Source organism: Orussus abietinus, unplaced genomic scaffold (genome assembly GCF_000612105.2).
Source record: "Orussus abietinus isolate OABI.00-Male unplaced genomic scaffold, Oabi_2.0 scaffold24, whole genome shotgun sequence".
NCBI classification, from domain to species: Eukaryota; Metazoa; Arthropoda; class Insecta; order Hymenoptera; family Orussidae; genus Orussus; species Orussus abietinus.
Window position 1 is genome coordinate 1,145,881 of NW_019394437.1, and position 24,340 is coordinate 1,170,220.

General features: G+C 45.1%; 5 protein-coding genes across 7 annotated transcripts; 3 read left to right on the top strand and 2 right to left on the bottom strand.

Moving 5' to 3' along the window:
• Positions 1 to 2,693: 2,693 nt before the first annotated feature.
• Positions 2,694 to 5,168, bottom strand: LOC105701885 (MAPK regulated corepressor interacting protein 2). Its single transcript, XM_012429022.1, has 4 exons — positions 4,871 to 5,168; positions 4,533 to 4,651; positions 4,331 to 4,456; positions 2,694 to 4,265 (listed from the first exon to the last, which is right to left on the bottom strand). Exons 1-4 carry the CDS (start codon positions 4,873 to 4,875, stop codon positions 4,189 to 4,191), a joined length of 327 nt encoding a protein of 108 aa, XP_012284445.1. The 5' UTR covers positions 4,876 to 5,168; the 3' UTR covers positions 2,694 to 4,188.
• A 474-nt stretch (positions 5,169 to 5,642) lies between these two features.
• On the top strand, positions 5,643 to 8,252 carry LOC105701804 (protein cereblon). The gene is made up of 7 exons (XM_012428880.2): positions 5,643 to 5,813; positions 6,128 to 6,225; positions 6,365 to 6,694; positions 6,810 to 7,059; positions 7,149 to 7,294; positions 7,418 to 7,614; positions 7,690 to 8,252. The coding sequence occupies exons 1-7, from the start codon at positions 5,753 to 5,755 to the stop codon at positions 7,883 to 7,885; spliced, it is 1,278 nt and encodes a 425-aa protein (XP_012284303.1). The 5' UTR covers positions 5,643 to 5,752; the 3' UTR covers positions 7,886 to 8,252.
• On the top strand, positions 7,908 to 12,412 carry LOC105701803 (phosphate carrier protein, mitochondrial). Its single transcript, XM_012428878.2, has 6 exons — positions 7,908 to 8,750; positions 8,823 to 8,990; positions 10,391 to 10,551; positions 10,641 to 10,877; positions 11,312 to 11,608; positions 11,796 to 12,412. The coding sequence occupies exons 1-6, from the start codon at positions 8,450 to 8,452 to the stop codon at positions 12,021 to 12,023; spliced, it is 1,392 nt and encodes a 463-aa protein (XP_012284301.1). The 5' UTR covers positions 7,908 to 8,449; the 3' UTR covers positions 12,024 to 12,412.
• Positions 12,413 to 12,522: 110 nt separating this feature from the next.
• LOC105701802 (solute carrier family 26 member 6) lies at positions 12,523 to 16,548 on the bottom strand. Of its 2 annotated transcripts, XM_012428877.1 has the most exons (12): positions 16,288 to 16,548; positions 16,113 to 16,208; positions 15,816 to 15,992; positions 15,466 to 15,738; positions 15,216 to 15,403; positions 14,980 to 15,144; positions 14,687 to 14,791; positions 14,458 to 14,591; positions 14,235 to 14,397; positions 13,956 to 14,156; positions 13,610 to 13,858; positions 12,523 to 13,491 (listed from the first exon to the last, which is right to left on the bottom strand). In XM_012428877.1, the coding sequence occupies exons 3-12, from the start codon at positions 15,928 to 15,930 to the stop codon at positions 13,054 to 13,056; spliced, it is 2,031 nt and encodes a 676-aa protein (XP_012284300.1). In that variant the 5' UTR covers positions 15,931 to 15,992; positions 16,113 to 16,208; positions 16,288 to 16,548; the 3' UTR covers positions 12,523 to 13,053. The 2 variants fall into 2 exon arrangements, with proteins under 2 accessions (XP_012284300.1, XP_012284299.1); XM_012428876.2 differs by lacking the exon at positions 16,113 to 16,208.
• A 1,039-nt stretch (positions 16,549 to 17,587) lies between these two features.
• LOC105701632 lies at positions 17,588 to 21,310 on the top strand. Of its 2 annotated transcripts, none has more exons than XM_012428532.1 (8): positions 17,588 to 17,676; positions 17,853 to 18,144; positions 18,500 to 18,592; positions 18,683 to 19,230; positions 19,900 to 20,169; positions 20,303 to 20,491; positions 20,572 to 20,707; positions 20,774 to 21,310. In XM_012428532.1, the coding sequence occupies exons 5-8, from the start codon at positions 19,947 to 19,949 to the stop codon at positions 20,910 to 20,912; spliced, it is 687 nt and encodes a 228-aa protein (XP_012283955.1). In that variant the 5' UTR covers positions 17,588 to 17,676; positions 17,853 to 18,144; positions 18,500 to 18,592; positions 18,683 to 19,230; positions 19,900 to 19,946; the 3' UTR covers positions 20,913 to 21,310. The 2 variants fall into 2 exon arrangements, with proteins under 2 accessions (XP_012283955.1, XP_012283953.1); XM_012428530.1 differs by having other exon boundaries at positions 17,662 to 17,774.
• Positions 21,311 to 24,340: the final 3,030 nt, after the last annotated feature.

A 24,340-nucleotide genomic window follows, 5' to 3' on the forward strand; every position in this document is an offset into this window, starting at 1 on the left:
ATTAAACATTTTCTCGGCGATAACGAGGCGCGAACGAGATGCTCCATTCAAGCCGCCTCGAGACCGCGTTTGCTATACCAAGATTCGCATTGTTATCATAGTTCTTCAAGAAGACGGGAGGACTTCCGACGGTCTCCTTTTTCCAGGACTTCCCTTTCCGGCGGCTCTCGGCCACTCGGGCGAGACCGAGTGTCGACCGGCAGTCCCCTCGTTAAGACCGGAAATAAATAAATAACGAGAGCGGCGGAACGGCGAGAGAAGGTAAATCGAGTTACACGAGCAGTGGCGTAAAGAATACCAGCGACCACTCCTCGAGTCCATTTTCTTTATTTGTTTTTCTTACGATACAAGAAATCGACTCGACCTCGAGGGAAACTCGTATTCAAACCTCCTCCACCCTGAGGTCTGATACTCGGAAATTTCCCGATGATCCTGATTATTTCATCCGAGAGAGAGAGAGAAAGAAAAAATGGAGTAAGAACTAGGAAAGCGCCGGCAGGACGCGAGGGTGGTTACCATGCACCGCGTCTCAGGGGTTGAAGAGCGCCGAATTTGCGCCCATCGACGTCGTCTTCGGGAGGTCGAGGCTCGTGTCGGCGAGGTGGTGGGCGACGGTGGGTCCCAGGACGCGGCAAGACGCGGTAAGGCTCGGCACTCGCGTCTCGAAGGTCTCGGGCGTGCGCTGCTGGTGGCGGATGCAAGCGGGGGTGGCACCACCCGCGGTCGCCTCGCGGAACTGATCGCGACTGCAGGCCAGTCCGCTCCGGAGACGCGGAAGAGAGGTCCTCCCCTTCCCGATCTTGCACCCGCGCACGCGTCCTGCGAAGGATCGGGCCGATGCATCGCCTCCGGATGCTGGAGAGGCGTCCTGGTCCCGAGGACTTCCGAGCGCGGTAACTCGCCCTTCCAGGACCCCACCGAGCCGGAGACGCATCCTTTCCCGATAATCCTGCGGGCCTGGAACAAGCATCGAAGTCATTACCGGCAGAGTACTTCGCAATTCTCGATACCTGGCGCTAAAAGAAAAAAAAAACATATCTCTTAAAGAATCTCCACTCACCTCTTCTCCGTCGAGAAATACCGAGATTATTCCATCGGAGATATCACGAGATTTCGTGTGAGGTTGGCTTAGCAGAGGGTCGCTCGGTGAATACCTCTCGAAGGAGGTCCTTGAAGAAGGGCACCTTGTGAAATTTCTGGAACGAGGGGATTTACTTGGTCCTCGAAAAATGAGTATCCCGAGTTTTATGGATTTTACGTGGGGCAGATTTTGTAGAGAGTGGTGGATTCGGGCTTACGGATTTTTCCTCCGGGTCGTAAGTCTCTCTTCAAGGTCGGGTACTCGAAGAGCGTCATAATACCCCCTCGGGGAGTCGTTTTCGCGGCTCCTGAGAACTCCTCTCAAGTTGCGGACTCCCTCGAGGGGGACAAGTTTCGGCCTATCGTCTCGGCGGTATCTCTCGGTCAGAATCCTTTCTCGGGGGCTTAAGGGCGTCGCGACGCCGTTATCGTCCTCGGGGTCCTAGTTTCCGACCTGTTGCATCCGAAGACCCTGGCCGACCACGCCCTTGGCATCCGTGAAGGATCGGAGAGGGCAGGAACGAATCGCCGATACTTCCGGTTTCGCTTAACGAGCGGGAACTCCTCGTTACCTCCTGGAAGGGAAACGCAATATGGCGTTATCCGTTATCAGGTAAGAGAGGAAGAGAGGGAGCCGAGGAATCCTGCAATTGAACGAATCGTCGACGCCCATTAACCGAGGCGAACCACTTTGTTAACCAAATTGGGAGCGGGTGGAGTCGCAATCAGGAGCTGCAGGACTACCCGACTCGAGTAACCCTAATCAGCTCTATCAATAAATACTTAGATAACTCTTCAAAGTATTTCACAATTAAGAATTCCCCCCAAAGAGCCTCGCCCTCGCTCGAGCGAACTACGGAGGAGATAAACGGACATCAAAGGGCGCGACCGCGGAATCGAAATCGGGAAATTTTTCCCACGGGGGTTGGCTGCCGGAACTTCAGACCCGGAAGATTCCCTCTTTCGAGGCACCAATGGAAACCCGTGGAGAGACCATCTTTCGTAAATTGGAATTCTTCCGACGTCTGAAAGTTGAAGCGGAACGCGAGGGGCGCATTCTTCGGGCTATCGCCATCGGGTTTCGACTCCGTGAGATCAACGGGTTCCCCTGCGAATCGGCGATCGTAGATACCGAATTTCGTATCCGATTACTCCCATCGAGGTATTCACGTGCGAGAGCCAGCCGCCCCTTTTAATCAAGCCGCGACCCCCTCTTGATCAGCAAACGAAACAGAGGAATTCCCCTCCCTCGACTGCAAACTTCAGTCCTTAGGAACTGTCACGGGGCGAAATCCATTTAAACTCTCTTCTTTGCAGCCAGATTTGCCGACCGGGGAGTTCTTTCCCCGCGATGGAGGGCGACTTCTTGTACAGAGTCCTCGTGGAGGAGCTGGAGGGCCTTCGAGGGAACTTGTTCGAGCTTCGGTCCAACTTCGCCAAGCTCTTTTGAGAGCTTGAAGTCGCAAGGCGGAGAAGGGCTACAGTCACTTCCGGCTACAGTTCAACACTTTAAGACTTAGCTTAAAATGAAACACGCATGGCAAGAGGGAAGAAATGAGGATCAATCGATAAGTCCGCGGAGAAATTAAATGCGAAAGAGATAAGTCGATGGATACTGTTACCAGCGTCGATTTTATTTCATTTAACGTGAAGTGTAAATCGAAAAATTGGATAAAACGTGCTCTCCTCTAAACGAGTACTCCGCTATAAAATTTATTGCGACACTGAAATGATCTATCCGAGGCGAAGATTTTATCTCCGGGAGGGGTCGCAGGACTCGCAGGGAATATGTTAAAATGGGAGATTCAATTTCAGATGGGTCGTGTCTAACGCAATAAGCGACGCTTTTGAGCTTTGATCCCTCTTTTTGCGTTATTCCGCCTCCCCTAATTAATAAAAGAACCTGGTCGAAGCTGATAAAAGTGTCACTTACGGTGATGATCGGAAAATGTAGAACTACGATATTCTTCGAATTCCTATTTTTCACTGAAATCTAACTTCTCGGTAAAAAGCTGAGAGGCCCTGGTATTAACATCGTTAACACATATAAGCTGTTCCTGGAATATTTACGACTCTATAAATTTCTTATAATCTACGCAGCGGAGACGTCAATCTCGTTACGACGCTAAAATCGTTGAACCGCTTCAAAGCTTTGAGATTAATTCTTGACATACTTTCGAACTGTCAGGAATGTCATTCCCGGTGCTAAAAGAGTGTCTATTTGAATTTGAAAAACCTCGGTACACGAACTTTTAATTGACTCCTTGAAACTTTTCGTTTACTCGGCCAATAGTGTAATCTCAATTCTTCCTTTTATTCTAACCGCAGTTAAATATTACAACCTAAGGGTCTCAGGGCGATGGAATTGGCCTCCTTTACATTTCCTCCTTTCACCCCAATTTTATGTACGCCAGATGTCGAACGGCGAGAAACGTGCCATCAAGATAAATCTTCGCTCGCTCGAACGCACCGTAGCTCAACTCCGAGGCGAAGAGATCGAACGAGCCAGCTGCTTCTTCGATCCCAGAGAAAATCCTGGATTTCTGGAAAGCAGCGCCGATTATTTTCGCTGCGTCGAGTCTCTGGCAAGATGACAACGGTCCATGGTCTCCGTGACATCGGGGAAGAAGAAAGGAGTTCCCACAGATACGCCATTTGCAATTGTTGTTCGTCATTAAAAACATTACTGGATAGTACCTTATCGATAACCGTGTCTTGATCCTTCGAGTGAAGTCAACGATAAGCCATCGATTATGAAAAATCTTGCAAAATTCCCTGTAAAGACCGACAAAGAAACCCCCACCTTCCCTCGCACTACGAATCACTTTGCATTACGTTCAAGGTCTCTCGATCAGAGTCGGATTCTGTTTTCTTGGCAGAGGGTTGTACGGTGCTACTAAGAAGCTAAACCTTTGGAGACGGATCGTGCATCCCAAAGTCAAAAGCACTTGCGTCTAGAAAAAGGAATAGATTCGTACATTTTTTTTTCCAGTTCCGCCATAAAAGTAGCGACCGCATTCCCTATAGCTTAAATTCCTTCCATAAATAAACAAGAACATTCCATGGAGCGACTGGGAATCCCATTCAACTTCTTATCAATGTTCGGCACTAGGAACTTCTGTTCCTCGTGAACCTCTGAACGAACCGCTGACCCCACCAGGCTTCCAGATCGAACGGCTCGAAGTCTACAATAAAGGACAAATAAGTTTCCGATAATTCCTACATTTTTATCTCCTTATATCCCCCTTACCTTTGAGTTTTGGGTTCGGTTCATGCTCCCGGTAGTATGTAACAGTAGCGCCTGTCCTGTAATCCGACGAATCTCCTTTCGGTTGTTCGTGACACGTATCCAGCTCTCTGGACACTGAATTCCAAGCTACGTCAAGCAGAAATAAGACAAATGAGTAACCTATCTAACCCAGTGTACGACATGTGGTAGAAATAAGTCTTACAGGCATAAATGTATTTAATTAGGTCAAAATGCTGAGGCGAAGACTCTGGCTGCGTACGGGGCGGTGGTGGTGCAGGCCTCTTGTCGTTCACCGCTGTCATTTGAGTTCTCCCGTTTGTACTGCGAATTCAAAACATTGCCGCGTCACTTTAAATCCAAGGACAAGCTTCCCAAAGATATTGAGGAAACGAGGAAGGGTTTGGAGGCATTGACCATGTCATTGTTCGGCACTTCAAAATGGCCGGCCGACCGCGCTCGACGCCGGGCACAGCTAACCGATCCCGAAATAGAAATAAACAACTTCTTGGTCACGGGTGGACGAAAACAACGTGAACGTACCTCATTGTGGGGTTTTCCTGGAATCCTCGGCTAGCCGATCTAACTAATTCTGGTCCCCGGGGCGTCGTGACTGATTACTAGGCCACTCGACGTGGTGAACAAGAACCAGGGGAACGAAGCTTAACTCAAATCGCCCTGCGATCGTCGCCGTGCCTCCGCGTTCTCAATTCGTCAGAATAATCGACTGAAGGGCGGTTGCTTCTAGGTTATTTGCTTGCGCCTGCCAACAACTGCCAGTGCGCCTGTCACCACTTGTCACCGCCTTCCGTTCGCGAAACGGACACGCACGGACACGTATGGCCGCGGTTTTACAGAAAATGTCTAGTATCGCACGGGTGTAGCGCGTCAACACGTCGAGGATCAACGACCAATCAGAATTGCTTTTGGATCCAAGCGTCACCCAGCTGAAATTTTAATTGGTCGTTCATCCTCAACGCGTCAACGCGACGCGCTCAGTGAGACAGGCGCTTAAGGTAAGTTTATACCGAGCGTGGTCTTTCAGAACGGATGGATTAAGTAACCTGATCCCTAAGGATAATCTTATCCCCCAAGGATAACACCGATCAGTGAACTAGCTGAAAACTATAATTTAATTATGATTAAATTTCTCCTTCTGGTGTTTAACACATTAAATCACGCTGTATTCATATTTTATTTTATCAATGCCTATCTTATGTAGTAAGAACTATGTGCACGGAAGATGATAAACTGCTTATAAACAAATGCGAAGCAGCACGGGTACTCTTCCGGCGACGCAATTGGCTGGAGAATCAGCGCTTTTCTCCTCTCTGATTGAATTAACTTAATGCTCTTGTGTCGTTCGGTGACGTTTCTGCGAATGTAGGTCCGGTTAACAGTTTTCAGATTAGGATTTCGTGGAATATGAGCGACTTTGTTGAAAGCGATGAAGATTCCCATGACTCCCAGGAAACGAATTGCTCAGGTATTACGATATTCCACCTGGAATCGACGCATGTTGTCCTTTCACTTTCCTACAGGTTATGTTTTGTTCTGTATTTATCAAGTGCCTACACTGAATGTTTTTGGACAATGTTATGAAAATATACGGATGTTTTATATGCATTCCATGTCGTCAGCTACTGTGGGCATGCTCTGTGTTAACGCGGTGATTATGTGATTACGTTCGTTGGTTTACGACACAGTTCCGTATTTTTTTTTAGTAGGTTTGTTTTAATCTAATTGTTACCGTAGAAATTTTTAAAGAAAATGTTTTATCAGCTCTCTTCGGTTCCACAGGGCAAGATGCAGCAGGGGTATATTCGGAATTGAATGCCGATGCAGATGAGGAACCAGTAGACAGCACGTTTGATTTAACCCTTCCTACTTCTCATTCGGTAAATAGAATAAACTAAGAATCACATTGTTTCTCAAATTAGAGCGTTAGGAATGAGATTTTCTTTCCATTCCTTATACTCGGATAGGACGTAACTCAAATTCGTTTGAAAATTGTAATTCCTTTACTTCTTTGCATAGTATTTAGGTAATGATTTAGAAGATCTACGGGGACGGACTATCTTGGATAATGGAGTTAACGTTTTACCTCTGCTGTTACAACATTCGGTAGTTTTATTCCCTGGACAAACTTTACCGATGACTGTGTCCGATGTCGAAACTTTCAACATGCTACAAAAGTGTATTCTAGGCAATCGAACTTTTGGAGTTTGCTGCTTACGTATGAACGAACCTGTATCAATTGGTACAACTGCGGAAATATACCAATATACGATAGCAAGTGAGGCTCAAAGATTTCAAATTAAAGCGAAAGGCAGACAGCGTTTTAAAATTCTGAAAGTTAATTCGCAGGTTCGTTTATTTAATGTACTGTTTACTTCTTAATAGTCTGTAATGTTTTCATCAAGAATCGGTAACTTGCAAACATTTTTTACTATTTCATCTATTTTACTAATATTTAATTCAGGGAGGTAGTAAAACGGCATACGTGAAAATATTACCAGAAGAAACACTTGGACCAGCAAATTTTGACGAACGTTTAGTATCATTAGACCACTTACGAGTAGATCCAACAAATGAAAAAGAAGCCAAACTAAGAAATAAATTAGAAAGAACCGAAGCAGCCATGACTCCTTTCCCTGCCTGGGTATATAGACAATATGATGCCAAGAGGCTCTCTACAAAAATTAGGAGATATCTTCACTTCATTCAGAAAAGTAAATTATATATCAGTTATTTTCGACGATGATAATTTGTCATAGAATTTTCAAAGTAATCGTTCTTATGTAACTGATATTTTTTACAGGGGGTATCAATATACCATCGGATCCCATGGAATTATCCTTCTGGGTTGCCCAAAATCTTGTACTCGATGATAACGAAAAGCTTGCGCTATTGAGCTATAACAGTGCAATACCTAGACTGCAAAAAGAGATAAAGTATTTGATTAACGTAAGAACTGTACTCATAGTAATAATTAGATACTATTAAAAAGAATGTAGATAATCCAAGAACAAAGTGAGGGCTCCATGTAAGAAGTCATGATTCCTAAAAATTAAGAAGAATTACTTGCAGGATAAAGTACTCGTATGCTCTCATTGCAATCGCTTCATTGGAAAACGTACTGACATGTTCCCCATGAGTAAAGAAGGGACACAGAATACCTATTGCAACCCCGTTGGACGTATTTTTGATACTGTTACATTATACACAGCAGAGGGCCTGAATTTTGATGGGTATCCTCCTTCAACAGAGTTCAGTTGGTTCCCAGGGTATCGTCACAGATTTTCATTTAAATAAAATTTTTTACCGATTACGTCCAGTTTTAAAAACGTTAAACTTTCCAGATATGCCTGGATCGTGGTTAATTGTCAGGGCTGCAATATACATATGGGATGGCGTTTTACCGCAGTGGAGGAAGATCTGAAACCTGCAGCATTCTACGGTTTGGTGCGTAAGGCACTATGTTTCAAAAAGTTGAATAAGGATAAGAATTATAATGGTAATAACGGCGAGGACTTCCAACCCTCCTCAGAGTTCTAATTCTCACATTAAACAGATTTGCATTTTTGCATACTTTCGTATGTAAGACAGTAATATCACATTATCGGTGGAACATAGATGTAGAAAGGGTATGATATTTCCTAATCTATTCCCAACGACTGTATATGAATAACCCGATCGATGAGTTGTCACATCGAGCATTTAGCCAATGCTCTACGAATGATTATAGAAGTATTTCTATGAGAAAATTGATAGAATCTTTCATCGCTTTAAGTGTTGCCCTAGAGTGAACCGAACAGGTATTTCAAAGTAGAAAGTGATACGTCATAGGATATCCCTTTTGTTACGTTTTCTTTTTATAAATAAGATTTCAAATCACTTGTGAATAAACCCCTATTAAGTTGGACATCAATCTAGTACATAATTTTTTCTATCCAACGCTCGGTCCAATTTAAGTAAGTGTGTTTATCAGAGTACATAACGTGTTAAAATGTAGTATTAATATGTTGCAGATTAATGTATAGTGTGGAACTAAATAAACGTAATTTTAAAGTGTTGTAGAAGTTATATCGAGCCGAACGGATAGAACTTTTTACCGTTAAAATGAGAAGCGAGAGTTACGATATTTTAAATTTCATTATGAACTCAGTTGCGCGCGTCCTATTAGGTTGCCATCTGTGGGTAGGCCGGGGAACTTTCTTCAAAGCTATATCCCGAGCGTTGCAGTTGTCAGTCTCAGTATTCCTTGTACCCGTGTCGGAGTGGCATCGAAACGGAACGCCCTCCACCTTTCTAGACATTTGTAGTAACCCGGCCCTGTTCAACCCTGTTCGAGGAAGCAGCTCGCCCGTCCGTTTTCCACTCTCTTTCGACGGCGCGGAGGCGAGTGTCGTGTCACCAAAGGGTCGGTGTCGTATCGCGTACGGTAATTCGATTAGCCTTCCGACACCCGGGACTGACGAGGAATCTTTTGCAGAGACCCAGTCCCAGTTCTCCTCAGGCAAGATGTGGTCGTCCATGCTGGAAGTCGCCAAGAAGTCGCCGTTTGGTACGCCGTTTATGACCGCCGAATGTCAGGGTCATCAAGACACCCAGGCGCTCGTCAAGGATCGCACCATCGCAGCCGCTTCCGTCGCCTCCGGTGGTGAGTTCTCATAACCCTAAAAAATCTCCACCCATTTATAACGAACTTATTCATTCAATTGTCGAGCCATTCCTCTTAGATTTCCTTGGCCCGAGTCGAAAGTAAGGTTAGCCTCGTTTCGGCATTTTTTAAAAGCATTCTTCCCGTAAAGATCGTGGTTTCATTCATGGGTCACTTTTCTCCAGTGGTCGAAATGGTTCCTCAAAGAAATGTCGGCCATTGAAGGGTGTGGAGTCGGATCTTGCAGGATTTTCTGGAAGTAGAGAGAATTTCTGCCTTCTGTATAATTGTTACACTGTTTTTTTAGGGTTTTGTCGGCTATCTTTTATTGGGGGATTTTTGTTATGTGGTGAGGTTGCCGTTAAATTATGTAACTGACTCAACGCGGTTCGGGGCGCACCGGGTGCGGGTATCGATCGCCGGTCTATATGGCGAAAGTCGAAGTTATTGGTTCATGGGTTTTTAATCATGGCTTAATCTGGTCGAATTGAGGGTTTTATGTAACGAGGTTTGACAGTGTTTCTCACACCTTGTGACGGCTAGGGGTTTAGGAAGTTTGCGAGGTGACAGCGGTTGCATAATGGCGGCCATCTTGTTAGTGGCCTTGCCACGAGGCTTGCAGGATGAATTTCTGAAGATGGTCAACTCCGGATAATTTTTAACTCGACGAGACGCAGCGCTACTTGTGAGAAGCTCGTCCCAGAAATTATATTAAATAGATTTTAATGTCATGTTTCAGTTTGATTAATTTTTTTTTTTTTTTTTAAAATTACCCAATTTGCATCTGCATTCTTTTAATCCGTTAGAGTAATTTATATAAATCTTTCTTTTTTTTAATAAAAAAAAGGACAGAATCAGCAATCGTTTGTCAGGGTGATCGATTGTCCGATGGAATGGGTCCAAATGTGTAAGGTATTACTGATTTGGGACAAGGTCTTGGCGCTGTTTATCAATAGGCAGAACCTTGACTCTGTGCCAACCACGGGTCGTACCTCAGATATAATTGTCCTCCGACTACTTGACACTGGCGTTCCTTGACTTCGAGAATTCCTCGATGTCACGTGCGGTCACAAGACGCGTCCGCTTCCGGTTCTGCACATTTATGCAATGCAAAGGAACATAATTATACATCTTCCATAATTATTTACAATTGTTGGCGAATCGGCTCGATTTGTCTTTGAATCTCATTGAGCACTTCTGTGGAGCTTCCGGCCTGAAAAAAATCAATTTCTGCTACACTGACCAGTTTTTGCACAAGCGTTTTGCGACATTAGGTATATATCTAGGTCATTATCAAGCAACGCAAGGACAGATTCAAGGTGTTCTGTTTTTAAAAGATTATGACAGTGGAGAAGCCACAATGATCTGTTTTTATTCTATGATTTGGCTTTCTGTTGCAGATAGCTGCGAGTTTGGGTCAAACCATTATTTCCTGCTATGCGGTCTCGGTGGCATCCTTTCCTGTGGTATCACCCATACCATGGTGACGCCATTGGACTTGGTCAAGTGCCGTATTCAAGTAGATTCTGCAAAGTACAAATCAGTGGTCAATGGTTTCCGCGTAAGTTTTTTTTACTCTTTTGCCCATTGATTTGAAATTTATTCAAATTAAATGTGTATAATTTATTCTGTGTTTCCATGCATTTATAGGTGACACTGGCTGAAGATGGAACCAAGGGATTGGTTAGAGGCTGGGCCCCGACCTTCTTTGGATATTCCATCCAGGGCATGTTCAAGTTTGGGCTGTACGAAGTATTCAAGGTCTACTACTCGGCTCTCGCTGGTGAAGAAGTCTCCTATGAGTACAGAACTTCCCTTTACCTAGTCTCCTCTGCATCTGCGGAATTCTTCGCTGACATTGGTCTCGCACCATTTGAAGCTGCCAAGGTACTGTGCCAATCGGCGAAATTAATAATTAATTCAACTAAAACTATAATTACCTTCCTGTCGAGTCAAACGGTAGAGGGATTATTTATCGCTAGATACGACGAGCTACTTATTTCTTCCATAGCAAACGAATACAAATGCGTTAATTTCACAGACATGAAGAACGTTCGGGTAATGTTATTGATGTCTCGTGAGAGGATTGAAAAATCTAAATACATTTCCCTTCGCCTCGAGATTCTCCTTTCTTCGTTCCTGACCAAAAAGTACGTTCCTATTAAGCAATCGTCGACGTTGCGATAGCACTTTGATAATTCCCTTAACCGAATCACTTTAAAACCTCAATCCTATACGGAGAGCAGTTTACCTTCCCGAGTCTTGTTTGTAAAAATCTTATATAGAACCATCGTGTAAAACCTCTCTCTTTATTTTTTCAGGTTAGGATTCAAACGATGCCAGGCTACGCGAATACCTTGCGCGAGGCGCTGCCCAAGATGTTCGCCGATGAGGGACTCGGTGGGTTCTACAAGGGTCTGGTGCCACTATGGCTGCGACAAATCCCGTACACGATGATGAAGTTCGCCTGTTTCGAGCGTACCCTCGAGCTGCTGTACAAGTACGTCGTGCCTAAGCCTCGACAGGATTGTACGAAGGGTGAACAGCTGGTAGTGACATTTGCTGCTGGTTACATCGCTGGCGTTTTCTGCGCTGTCGTGTCCCATCCTGCCGATTCGGTAAGTGCCCAGAAAATACCTGAAAGCCCTGATGACGTAAGTCGTAATATTTGCGAAACCTCGGCCTGTCAACAGAAGACGTGACATAATCTCGACAGCTAATACCGTCTCAAGGGAATCCTTAAATCCTTGACGAAGCGTTGCGGTAACAACTCTGACTCGTAGCTAATTAATTTTGTTCATTCAGGTGGTATCCAAGCTAAACCAAGACAAGAGTGCTACGGCCGGTGACGTCCTCAGGAAGCTCGGCTTCGCTGGAGTGTGGAAGGGTCTCGCGCCCAGGATCGTGATGATCGGTACGTTGACTGCCGCTCAATGGTTCATCTACGACGCGGTAAAGGTCTGGCTTCGCATGCCGCGTCCGCCACCACCGGAGATGCCCGAGTCCCTGAAGAAGAAGTACGGCGTCGCCTAAAACTGCACCGAGCATCCCCGGGTGTCCCGACGCCTCCGCCCGTCCCGGGGAGGATTCGGAGCTAGAAAGACAAATTAGAACGATTCGATTACCTTCGCAAACAGTTCTCTCATATTCGGAACGGCCGACGTCGTTGCCCGACCTCCCAGTTCGTCTTCTATCGCGAAATATTTATTTCCGACCATTACTATTCATGATGCTCACGCTCGGCATTGATTGCCGATCGGCCGGATCGCTTAGGAAGGTAATCCCGAAGTTGCAGATTCAAGTTAATTGACGAGTCCTCGCCGATTCGTCCCGATCGGACTTATCGCTCTCGACGAGCCGGCGTCGCTGATCGACGCTCTGTAAATAGAATGATAACCGAAATAAACGGACGAAAAACGTTACGCGAGGGACGCTTTTATTTTCTCAAGAACCGAGTCACGTGTGCCGAACTTTCTATTTCGGTTTCTCTTGGCTGGCACGATGGTCGGATGTGCAATAACGAAGACGTCGATGCATTGTTTCTCCATTTTTTAATTGCGCTACGTTGGTAACTATACACAGCCGTGTTATGAATCTACAAATACAATAGGGTAATCTACGCGAGATGGATCAATTACACGGTAACCCTCTGCTAACGTTGACGAATGGCAGTAACATTCTATGCACCTTGAAGTACGTTTAAAGTACTCGTGGACTGTAAAAGTCATAAGTACTTACATAAATTCATACCAGAGTTTCGATTCAACTAGCGTCTGCAACTCTATCGCCACGTGTAATAATCACGTTGATATTAAAACATGCTTGTGTACGTGAAAACCTCGTAGAAAAATCGAATTACTAGAGTACTAACTATACCCTGGTACGAGTCTTTGTCAGATAAATTCGTACAAAATATAAGTACCAATCGGGCTAACTTGGTACATGTTCCAATTTTTGTTTATACATATTAACTTTGAGTCGCTTATTGCAAAAGAGGAACTCCGATGGGTATGAGTTGATCCTGTAAACTGCTGTCCATTATGCTCCAAAACATGTTGCTTAATCATTTGGAGAACAACTCGTGTTGGGAGAACGATACCGCGTCGTGCACCGCTGCAAAGAGTTTCAGCTCCGGCTTGTAGTTCTCGTACAAACTACATTTTTGCATGCACTCGAAGACTGGCCCGGGACAACCTGCAATGTATATCGGCACCTCGATTTTATTGAACTCCGTCGCGACGCCGTGTAAAACCCTAACTCCACTTGGGTCGATGAAGTTGAGGCCGCTAAGGTCTAGTATTATGCATCGGACGGACTCCTTCTCCTCTTGTTCCTGCTGATCTAACGGAAGAGACATCTTCGCCATTTTTAGCCTACGTTTCATTAATTTCCGTGGCACCACCCCCACTAGCTTGAACATCTCCGACTTGAAGTAACTACTGTTGGCAAAATTGAGGGTGCCGCAGTAACGTACGATCTTCATGCCGCAAAGCTCAGTTGTCTGTTCACAAAATTGGGGAAAGCAGATCAGAGAAAGATATCGATATAGGATTTGAAAGGACGAGAATTCCCTCCGAGAGGAGACCGGAATGAAATTGTTTCTCTATTGGCAAACTCACTCCTTTGTATCGAAGCAGGTCTAGGTAGAGGTCGGTGTTAGGGACGTGTCCAAGGAGACACGTGTAGGGCTTGATGCTCTGAATTAAAATACTTCCGAGTGAAGTGACCAGACCTGCCAGGAGCCCGATGTCGATGCTCAGGAACACCACGCTGAAAACAGTGACTAGCCAGACTGTTGCATCGTATTTGCTCAGTGCCCAAAACTTGATCAACTCCTTAGCTTGGAGGAACATTCCTTTAAGGGCTACCTAGACGAGAATAAATTTATATTCCTGACGTCTTTGTCATTAACCAGTGATTCAACTTTAGGTTGAATTAGACGATAAATATTCTTCAAATACTTACTACAATGATGGATGCTAGCACACATCTTGGCAGAGGCTCGAAAAATGGCCCGATCCACATCAGGATCACTAAAAGTATCAAGCAAGATACTATACTAGCCAGCTGAGTCTTTCCACCTACTGTTTGTTGGATTAAGGATCTGCTAAGTGACGCCGACACTGGCATACACGAAAAGAAAGATCCTACGATGTTGCTGGTGCCCTGGATTAATTAATTAATACAAAAGGTTGAAGGAAACAGAAGATAGCTTAATTCAAGGGAATTAAATGACCAACTTACCATGGCCAGTAGTTCTTGGTTTGAATCGATTTCGTAATGAAGTTTCTGGGCGAATATTAATGCCATCGATATAGTTATCGTGTACGACACCATAGTGATGGAAATGCAATCGATCGCGATGACTGATACCAGTCGCAGAGATGGCAACTCCGGTAAAGGCAGTCTACGAAAAAAATTCCAGACTCAGTTTTAGTTGATGTACCTAAGCATTTTATTTACTCACCCTGTTGGAATATCACCAACAGTTTGGATTCCATAGGTACTTTGAAGACTGCAATAATTAGAAATTAATGTACCTGTGACGACCGCAATCAATTCAATGGGTATTGGGAAACTACATTTCTTGCTGGCCCACGGCTAAAATGAATTAAGTACTGTGTCAAATTTAAAAGAAAAATTGTATGATGCACGGTGTTAACAATTTTAGATCACTTCCGATAACATAACAATACCTTTAAAACTTCATTGTTAAGTGTCAGAATGGTAATCGAAACTGTGGAAGTAATGGCAGCGGCAGCATTTGTGTTTGGAAGTTCTCTAAATATATCGCCAACCGTCTGGAAAATAATTATTCTTGAATCGTTTGATATTAAGAATGGGATAAACTAAATAGTTTCAGGTAGACGAGTCCATTTAAAACATTTTTCTAGACAAGCCTGGGAGGAAGGAAAGTACAACGATGTAATGGTAAATTAAAATGAGAAGAACTAACTCCTCGGCACGTAACTCTTCAATGCACACGTACAAAAATAAGGCTGAACAGTCCCCTTTGCTTTGGTATCTTTAAACCGAGAATGTCCTTTAATTGCGATGTGAGAACGTATATTGCTGCTGCCGTAGTGAAACCGTTGACCAAAGTTTCACTGAGTAGAGTACTGATAATTCCTAGTCGAAAGGTATACATTCCGAGCTGCAAATAAAGGAACAGAATACTGGTAATCCAATGTCAATTGTCTCTTCATATACGATTCACAAACTCACCTGATAAATGCCAACTAATAATGTTACAGCTGTGGCAACCTGTATCGCAGTGTACACCTCCATGTATTCACCAGTATTAGTATCGATTGCCGAGTTTGTACCATTTGTGAGATCATGAATCTTTCCCTGAGGAGTAGCATACGCAGTTACGACTTTCCCAGTCATCAGACACACAAGAGCGAATGTCCCTAAAAATAATTAAATATGTTATGTAGATATTTTAAGAAAATTCTGTACATTCAATTCTTACCCATAGAGACATGCTTAGAGGTTCCTAGTAAACAGTAGACGAGAACAGGAAAGAATGCCATGTATATACCAACAACAGGAGGTAGGTTTCCAAGGAAAGCATACGCCATACCCTGGGGTATATGCATTATAGCAACCGTAATGCCCGAAATGACGTCATTAACAAAATCCTCGTGCCATTTGTATTTGCGCAGCCAGTTTAGAGCTGGTACTGAATGTAAGATACAGCTCCAACAATGCTCCGACTTAAAGCAGGCATGAATATACTTCGATACTATTGAAATATAAATTAAAAATCTCATTATACCAAGAGTGTTTGCTTACTGAAATATAATTTAAAATTGTACTTACAAGAGGTTTTTGGTTTCTCATAGTGATAAGTCTGATTTAGCACCTCTTGTTCATATAAAGGCCTTTCGACACGAAGCTGCCATAACGGGTCCGTTTGCTTCTCCATTATGTTCATGTTAACAAAAGAATGATCAAAACTGTGTTCTGGATAATATTCCACCAGTCTCCACTAGGATTCTACAAGAAAATCAGGCTTTATAAGCACAGTAAGTTTCCAGCTGAGGCACATAGAGCGAGACTACAAATTCTCCTCTCCCATGATTCGATACACTTGCACACAATATAAAAAAAACTTACATAACTGTCAAGGATATATAGTTCTCGGAAACCGATAGATTTCTTTGACTAGTCTCTAGTGCCGATTAACTGTACTTTCATTCTTGAAACAAAGATCTGACATATCTAAAGTTATTAATCGAACGTCCAAGAGTCAAGGAAAATGGCATTCGTGAACCATAAGAAATTTTACTACCTGATCATTGTAGGATTGTATAATTTGTGCGATAAAGAAGATTGCAAGGCGTCAATTTATACAATGTCTGATTATCGCCAGTATGCTATCTGTTAAGTACCAGCATTAGGATAACCTCTTTACGATATTTCCTTTCGGATGTCATAGTAGACACTGATGTCTGACTATTCGGTGGACTTCATTCTTCCTGAGTATGAAAGTGCCTCACATGTTTTTGCAATCATTAAGTACATATGTATGTACATAAACGTCCTCATACACGAGCCATATCCAGTTAGAACGAGTATATACATACATGCTTCTTAGTACATGCAAAGAATTCAGATTCTGAATTCTTTGGTACATGCCATTGTGTGAATTGCACGTGAAGCTTCGATAAAACATCTGGAGGTATTTAAACTCCCACATACAGAGATAAGTTGGGAGATTGCTTACGGGCAGGATCGTGAGATCGCATCCTGTGCTGCCCTCTGGTTTCGTACGTTAGCTTTCACCGTTTCTGCCCCCCATTTGTTGATAAAATAAATATCTATTAAATACATTACGATGAAAGCTTGTCGCAAGATATAAATGACGCAACTCGTCTGCCGATATCGAATTTTAAATAAGGCGCTATTTTAAAAGAACTGATTATTTCGCGCTGGCCCCCTACGGCGACACATGGAATTAAACACATTTTTCGTGGCGCCATTTAACGGCCAGCTAAAAGTTAAGATAATGAAAAACAAAGATCACTGTGTTATCAAGCGCAGCAAATAAAAAACAGGTCGCTGCGTTATCATCGTAGCAAGCGTTGCGTCCCTTCCCGGCAGGTGAAGCCCGACATACAACGTATTTTTAACGAACAAAATACGAATATAATTACATTACACCTCCTAAGCGAGAATCAAGAGTCTCCTTTTACTCCTACATATCCGAGCAACAGAGTAGCAAGTATAATTCATTCCCCTTTTCCCAGATATTAACACTGGAGTGGCCGTTGAAATCACCTGCACGATTACCTGGAAACGAGCGATTTGAAATAACGTACAATAACGAATCAATTCAAAAACACTTCTCGATAAAGACGTGCTGAGGTATACTTTACAAGAATCCCCTACAATTTAGTAAGTTCCTTAAAGAACATTCTATGAGAAGTAACATTAATAGGTTCTAATTGCGCACGCCAAAAGTTTTGAATTTCCAGGTTGCCAAGCATACCTGGTCCCTGAAAGCTAACGGATCCCGGCGTTACCTGCACACCGGCGTACCTCGGTAACGGCAGGTGCTGCCCCCTTCTCGGCAGGTGAAAGATCGTAGAAAAAGCTGGCTCGACCTGAGGCCGATTATTCATCCAGCTTCGGGTCCGCTCAGTTACCTCGGAGCCTCGGAGGAGTCTCGGGAGATACCGTACGTACGGAATTTCCTGTCTGAAAAGAAACGGCGTTAACGGTGCCCTGTCGAGTGTACAATTAGTGGGGGCCGAGAGTCGATCTCCGATCTAAGCGGTAACGCGAAATCAGCCACGACTCTTAGCTGAAATTCCGGCATTAATCATAACGAAGCGATATATTAATTATCCGCAGGAATGGACCTTCGGACCGAGAAACGAGATCGTGGGCTGGTTCTCTTCGGCGATCGGTAAGGGGGCCGAAGCGTCCGAATCCGGGAACGCCGTACTACTTTCGTCCCCCGTTTTCGAGACTCATCCTGCGTCCTCTTCCTCTCGACTCGTGGACCATGGTTCTCGGCGGCGAACATGAGATTCCTGATGTCTGCTGAGGAATGCGCTTGCGGGGATCCGACCCGATGCTTCCTCCTTCCCGGTCATTGGAGAACGGGGACACCTACTCGCAGAGTTCCAGATGAGCTGACGGGGTAAAACGCGTTGGTCAATGGGATTCCTGGAGCCGATACGGGGACGGACGGTGTAACCGAATCGCAATTGCAATTTAATCACCCGGAATACGTTTCTGCCCTTTCGAAAGAGCTCCTGCGTAACCGATCTCGCGTGTTCGATTCAGTGTCTGGTTGTTAGTTGGTCCTTCTAGTCGCGGTGTTAATTTATATCCGGAGTTGAAAGGAACTTTCAAAAAGAAGTCCAGGAATAGAATGGCCGAGGCGGTAGTAAAAGGGACGCAAAAGCGTCACGTAATGGCGAGGGTCGTTTAGCCGTTGATCCGGAAGTCCGGGATTGTGTTTAAGTGACTCAGAATCGCGTTAATAATTATAGGGTGAAAGCGGATTTAATGTTACGCCAAAAACGACACCGCAGAATCCACAGGGAGAATGGCTGCGACAATCGCTTATTGAAGAAGATTAACACGTGAGTGGGGATGCACCAATCGGTAGCAAAATATCAACCCAATAACTAACGATCTTTACATATCCTCATAATTGTTCCTTAAAATTTCAGCTGATACTCTTTTTGCAACGAACTAAAAAGTATCCCAGGATGTTGGGACCGAACTGAAATAGGAAGAACGAGTCTCGAGTTGAGAAAGGTAACGGCGCCGGAAGATAAGGACAAAGATCAGGATCGAGCGATTCACGGTGCCGGGAGCGACGAAGAGCTTCCCGGTCACCAGTCTTGCCGAACCGTGGAAGGGAATTACCGAAAGACGGCGAACCATTGCGGCATCTATTACTTAAATTCGTACGCGTACAGCAACGGGCCGCCCAGCATCTACAACGGCTGCGCCACGAATGGCGGCTGCGTGCGTCAGCTACGAGAAGACTACCGGCCGATTTACTTCTATGTAGCCCAGCCGTACACGATACCGTACACTTTCGCGAGGAGGCCGAAGCGACCCTCGTCCTTACAAAAGGTCGGCAAATCGAGGAGCAACGGTCGGGTCAAGTTCTCCAAAAGGCTCAGCTCGGCGGAATTTTCCCAGAAAGTCAAGCAAGGGGAGTTCTCCAAGAGCCTGAACCAAGTGCACTTCGTGGAGACGCAAGGACCAGGTAATAGGAAAATAACGCATTGTCTTTCCAGAAGCTGCAGATATATCTCTAAATATCTTCCGTGATATGCTGAAATGGAAGTGAAAGGACTCTCGCAAGGACTCCTAGCAGCCTTCGAACCAGGAATTCTTATTGCCTCTAACGAGCCAGAGATAAGGGAGACATGACTACATTCTTCTTTTTTTTATATTCTTTAAAATTGTTCGAGTATGAGGAACGTCTTGGCGTAATAGGCTCCGTTAAATGAAAGTAAAATGAATTCAATGAACGATGCTATTAATAGTGCAACGGTCGGGGAGGTCGCAATGGAGATGGAACGTGCCTGGATGACAAAGTGTTCGGTACATCTTTAGCGTAATATGAACATGAAACACGTACATGAGAAGCGCAAATGTTACGCGTGCGCTGTCACTCCTTTTACGGCTTATAATCATTCCATCGCTTTTACTTTTTCAAATAGCGCTTCGACATGTCCGTTATGTAATTGCTATAATCGTTGCACTCAAGGCGGTGCACAGAATTTCAATTGTATGGAAGAGGGACAACGATATAATGTGACCGCTGCGCGGCATACACAATGATTTCATCTTGCTACAGTGATCCTCTGTTTACGACGTTCCTCTAATTTTGGGCTACTGATGTAACTGACTTTCTTTGGTATATCTGCAGCTCCTACGAGTTTTCCTCAAAACGGTGCGTCTCTTCGGCAACCGAGAATGACGTCGATGTTTCGTCGAGGGACCATTTTTGCGACGTTCTTTTTGTCTCTCTTGGGAGGAGGTCTGGTCTGTGCTGCCCTTGTCACTCAACACTGGGTGGAGGCTCGACCATGGAGAACCCCAAATCCCCAGGAAAGTGCTGGAAGAGTGCAGCTAGGATTATTGCAAGGGAAGAAAGAGCTAAACGTTGCTTACGGATGGAGGACTTACCACGTGTCTGGTAAAAAATATTTTACCTTCCCACGATTAAAAAAAAAAGAAAAAGCCATGAGCCTCTTCTTTGTATCTCAATTAATAGCGATAATTACTGTGTTGATCCGATATCACTAAGGATATGTAAATTGCACTTTCAGTGGTCAAGATGATCAGAGAAGATCCAACGGTCATGTCCTGGAGTCTTTGGATCGGTACTTTAGTTATGACTTTCGCAGCTCTTGTTGCTGCTGCACTTGCGGCTCTTTTGGCGGTACTTAATACAGCTACGAGTCCAAGAACGAAGATTTTCGCCGTACCGGGAATCTATCTAATGAACCTCATTGCACGTGAGTGAAAAAAGCCGCCATTAGGAAACGACGTGGAATATATTTCCTGATAAAATTTGTAATACAAATCATTTTTACAGTACTGCTGTGCATTACGAGCACCGGGACTTGGTTGGCACAATACTATACAAAGTTGTATACTAATGTATTACCAAAAGAGGACATTGACAATATGTGGACGAGCGAAGGCTCGGCTGAACTTGGTTACTCGTTTTGGTAAGGTCCCTTGCATGGCACGTTTTATCTGTTTCAAGTAAATTTTTAACGCGAAATTATTTTCAGGCTCGTTGTCGGTGCCGCCGTAGTCCACTTGATTAGCATCGCATTGGTCGGTTGGGGATCTGGAAAAGACAGAGACGACCAACTCGAGCCAATACCTGCTCTAGAAGAGAAGACAGCCGCAGCCATTATGCTGTATTAGGACGTTCTATTACATCGAAGGATAATCCGGGTCATCCCCGAGTTCCGTAAATAATTCTGCCGGATATCTTTGCCAAAATAATACTCGCCTAACTTATTTTCACATCGATACTCGCATATTCAGTAGACAATATTAACCGGTGCGATGCTATGACGCTTCCGAAGTGAACGAGCTTAGAAATGATAAAGAATAACCGACAATCACCACAGTGGAACGCCACTGTCCGAGCATCGCTAGCTGCATAATGAAAAATGACTCTTCGCCCGAAGAAACCGACGACAAAAGCACTTGTATATACGTTATTTATTGATTTCAAAGCACGAATGAAGAATGTTTATCTGCCACGAGCTGAAATACTGCCTCTGGACTAGCCTTAAGCTAAATACTATGATATAAAAATGGGATTCACTTAATTTTAATTTCCCTGGACTGATCTCGACATTGGACTGCTCAAATATAAATGATTCGAAAAATAACCGCAACTTTCCTTAAATTGTGATCAACCGTTCTACGCTTAACATCACATTATATTTAGAAATTGGAACAAATAACCTTGATAATTGAAGTAATTCAAAGTCAGCGCTCTCGAGCAGAGAAGGTAATTAGTTACCCCATAAGTTACGAATCTGTTTTATCAACGGCCAATGTTACCAAGGAGATTCCAATTGACTGTTGTGAATTTCCAAAGTTGCTAACAACTTCCGGGGTGCTTTGTCAGATGGCGCCACGCGATCGGCACCGCCGCGACAAGTTCGACCACCCCCATTTACCGCGGCCATTGGAGGTTCCAGAGGAAAGAGAAGGTTGACTAGGACTTCGGAGGTCCGCTGGCGGTTAGCGACACGAGGGGTTAGGTGAGAGAATCAGGGGTTGGACGACATTCCGGGGATCAGGGAAGGAGCGCTGCCGGGAGGGAGAGCAAGGTTAGGAGAGTGGACCAGGGGTGGCTCGTGGGACAGCGCGACGCCCGGCATAGCGGCGCCACTCTGGCCAGCATCCGAGGGTCTCGCGTCTTCGTCCACCCACAGCCGCCCCATCTCGACCTCTCTTTCTCGCGGCCGCGAACCACCTTCCTTCCCACACCACTGATATCGATTGGCTCACCCTCCTGCCCAGACCGGCCGACTAGGATCCACGCTTTTCAACTTTCTTGTCCGAAAGGGTGGCAACCCCGCCCCTGACGCACCCTTTCTCTCACCTCCAAGCCTTGGGAGCTGTCCCCTTTCCGTCGGCGCCTCGAGTTATCAGATATTAACGGCCCTCACGGATACCGTATTGGGACTACATGGAGATTCGGATGGAAGCGAACAAGCTGCACATTGGAAGTCTTGGAGAACGCATCGACTCTTCTCGCCGACCAATTGGATTACCCTGAAGTGATAAGAATGCAATGTAACATCGAATGGAGCGGAACGAAATACACGATTTGGGATTGTTTCCGGAGTTTTACGTTTATACCCTTTTGAACGCGAATAGCACACGTTATGTGCTGCTTTTTAAGCTGGATTGGCTTTTGGATTCTAGTGTTAGGTTAAAGGCAGGCTAAGCGGCGATTCGAAGAGCCGGGAAATTGTTGGTCGGTGTCCGTACTGGTAGACATCCACCTCCGAGTTTCCCGTTCTCTTCCACTTTCCCGAACGGCGAAGAAACCTTTGGCACGTATCTTCTGGTTCGGACCTCGATTGCGGGAGTCGGAATTTGATTTTAGTTGCCGCTCGAACGGAGACTCTTTAGATGGGATTTTCGTGACACGTGCCGGTAACATTGTTCCGGATTTCGGGCCAGATTGAATTCTCGCCTGCCCCTCCGAATAAATACTCACTTTTTACCTGGGTTGTTTGTTTCCCCGAAATAGAGAAAAATAACGTAACCGAACTGGTATTAAAAATTCAGGTCGAAATCGCACATCGACGCTTAAACGCGGATTAAAAGAATCTCCCTTTGACGGGTCACTGTAACGACGTTAATCAATTCCAAGGAACACCAACCGTTGTTATCTCTCCCGTTGGTTCGATCCGTATCACCGGAAACTTTCTCTCTTCTTTTCGGCGAACTGAAACAAACCAATCTCGTCTTGAAGTTATTAGAAATTAAGGTCAACTCAGCCCCTTCCGGGTCTCGGATTAATCTTGGTACTTTCCTTAATCCAAGTTAAATCACTGGCAAGGCGACCCGTTCCGTGTCTCTTCTCTTTTGATGTCGAGGAAGGTCTGCCTCCTGCCAGAGGATCAGGAGAGAGATCCGAGAGGACGAGGCCAAACTTTCGAGCTGATTATTACGATTTCGAGGAGCCCGAAACATTCGAAAGGGTCGAAACATCTCCAAGAGCTCGGTCCTCGGGTCTATCCCGTTTTCCTTGAGGAGCGGAGCAATAAAATGTGCACCGACTCACCCCGAGGGGGGAAATGAGCGTATTGCCGAGTTTACGATTTCAATAACGCGCTCACCCTCGACCAGCCTCCCTATTTCCCGTATATTTTATCGAGAACTCATTTTCGTCCCCTTTGTGGGTAATGCGAGCCGCGGCGCGTGTTCGAGGCCTTCCTCGGGGTCTCTCTATCGGTGAACAGCGATCGAGTAATCGGTTCCCGGTGGCACATGGCGCCAAGTACATCCGTCCGGATGTCGAGTGACGATTATACACCCTAGACTCCGCAACCAGGTTAAGGGTGGCGGAAAACCCCCGTTCAAGAACTGCCAGCTGGGGCCGCTCGAGAGTTTGAGGAAAGGATCAGCGTCACGTACCGGGCTAGACTCGGTTCATCTTTCCCATCTTCCCCGTGTCCCCTTCGCCCAGGAAGTGCGAAACGTACCGTGGGAATTTACGGCGAGATAGTAATCCGCCGGCAAAAATGTATACACCAGGGAGCCCGATTTCCGTGAAGAACCGAGCACGAGGCGGAACCAAGAGGGAGGTTCGGCGGACTCCCAAAGGAGGGGACTTCTTTTTTTTTCGCCGGTGAATTTTCTTCCCATCCGGAGCTTCGACTTAGGGATTTTATTTCTTTTTTCCACGGGAGACCCGTCGCGGGAAAAAATGCCCCGACTGTCTGCCGACTCGTTCCTCGTCCTCGGAAGAAAGTTTTAGTGACCGTTCCGCGAGGGCCATCCACATTTAACAGTTTATCTCGACCCCGTTAAATTCAGCTTGTCCCAGCGAGAGAGCCCTTTCATAAACTTTTTCATGTACACCCCCGCGATATGAATTTATCTACTTACCAGTCGCGGCCGACCCGGTTTCGCCGTTTCTATAAACGCGGATTATAATTCATTTTACGCCCTGTAGAGTCCACCTACACTCCCATTAGGATGTTTACGAGGCATATTCATCGGATTCGGGCGAATTTGAATATATCGATTGTTCGCCGCTCGTTCCACTTTTATGCGGCCCCGGGCGACGCGGAGGAAATTTCTACGGGTGGGAATTT

What these genes read in the sequence shown, in the direction of transcription:
- LOC105701885 (XM_012429022.1), bottom strand. An exon ending in AATTAAATACATTTATGCCT is followed by an intron (nt 4,457 to 4,532) that starts GTAAGACTTATT and finishes TGCTTGACGTAG; the next exon opens with CTTGGAATTCAGTGTCCAGA. An exon ending in ACCGAACCCAAAACTCAAAG is followed by an intron (nt 4,266 to 4,330) that starts GTAAGGGGGATA and finishes CCTTTATTGTAG; the next exon opens with ACTTCGAGCCGTTCGATCTG.
- LOC105701804 (XM_012428880.2), top strand. Translation starts at nt 5,753, where the DNA reads ATGAGCGACTTTGTTGAAAGCGATGAAGATTCCCATGACTCCCAGGAA. An exon ending in TTCTGAAAGTTAATTCGCAG is followed by an intron (nt 6,695 to 6,809) that starts GTTCGTTTATTT and finishes TATTTAATTCAG; the next exon opens with GGAGGTAGTAAAACGGCATA. An exon ending in TCTTCACTTCATTCAGAAAA is followed by an intron (nt 7,060 to 7,148) that starts GTAAATTATATA and finishes TATTTTTTACAG; the next exon opens with GGGGTATCAATATACCATCG.
- LOC105701803 (XM_012428878.2), top strand. Translation starts at nt 8,450, where the DNA reads ATGAGAAGCGAGAGTTACGATATTTTAAATTTCATTATGAACTCAGTT. An exon ending in GAGTGTCGTGTCACCAAAGG is followed by an intron (nt 8,751 to 8,822) that starts GTCGGTGTCGTA and finishes AATCTTTTGCAG; the next exon opens with AGACCCAGTCCCAGTTCTCC. An exon ending in TGTCCCATCCTGCCGATTCG is followed by an intron (nt 11,609 to 11,795) that starts GTAAGTGCCCAG and finishes TTGTTCATTCAG; the next exon opens with GTGGTATCCAAGCTAAACCA.
- LOC105701802 (XM_012428876.2), bottom strand. Translation starts at nt 15,930, where the DNA reads ATGAACATAATGGAGAAGCAAACGGACCCGTTATGGCAGCTTCGTGTC. An exon ending in TATTAGTTGGCATTTATCAG is followed by an intron (nt 15,145 to 15,215) that starts GTGAGTTTGTGA and finishes CTTTATTTGCAG; the next exon opens with CTCGGAATGTATACCTTTCG. An exon ending in GACTGTTCAGCCTTATTTTT is followed by an intron (nt 14,792 to 14,979) that starts GTACGTGTGCAT and finishes ATTATTTTCCAG; the next exon opens with ACGGTTGGCGATATATTTAG.
- LOC105701632 (XM_012428532.1), top strand. Translation starts at nt 19,947, where the DNA reads ATGACGTCGATGTTTCGTCGAGGGACCATTTTTGCGACGTTCTTTTTG. An exon ending in GAGGACTTACCACGTGTCTG is followed by an intron (nt 20,170 to 20,302) that starts GTAAAAAATATT and finishes TTGCACTTTCAG; the next exon opens with TGGTCAAGATGATCAGAGAA. An exon ending in GAACTTGGTTACTCGTTTTG is followed by an intron (nt 20,708 to 20,773) that starts GTAAGGTCCCTT and finishes AATTATTTTCAG; the next exon opens with GCTCGTTGTCGGTGCCGCCG.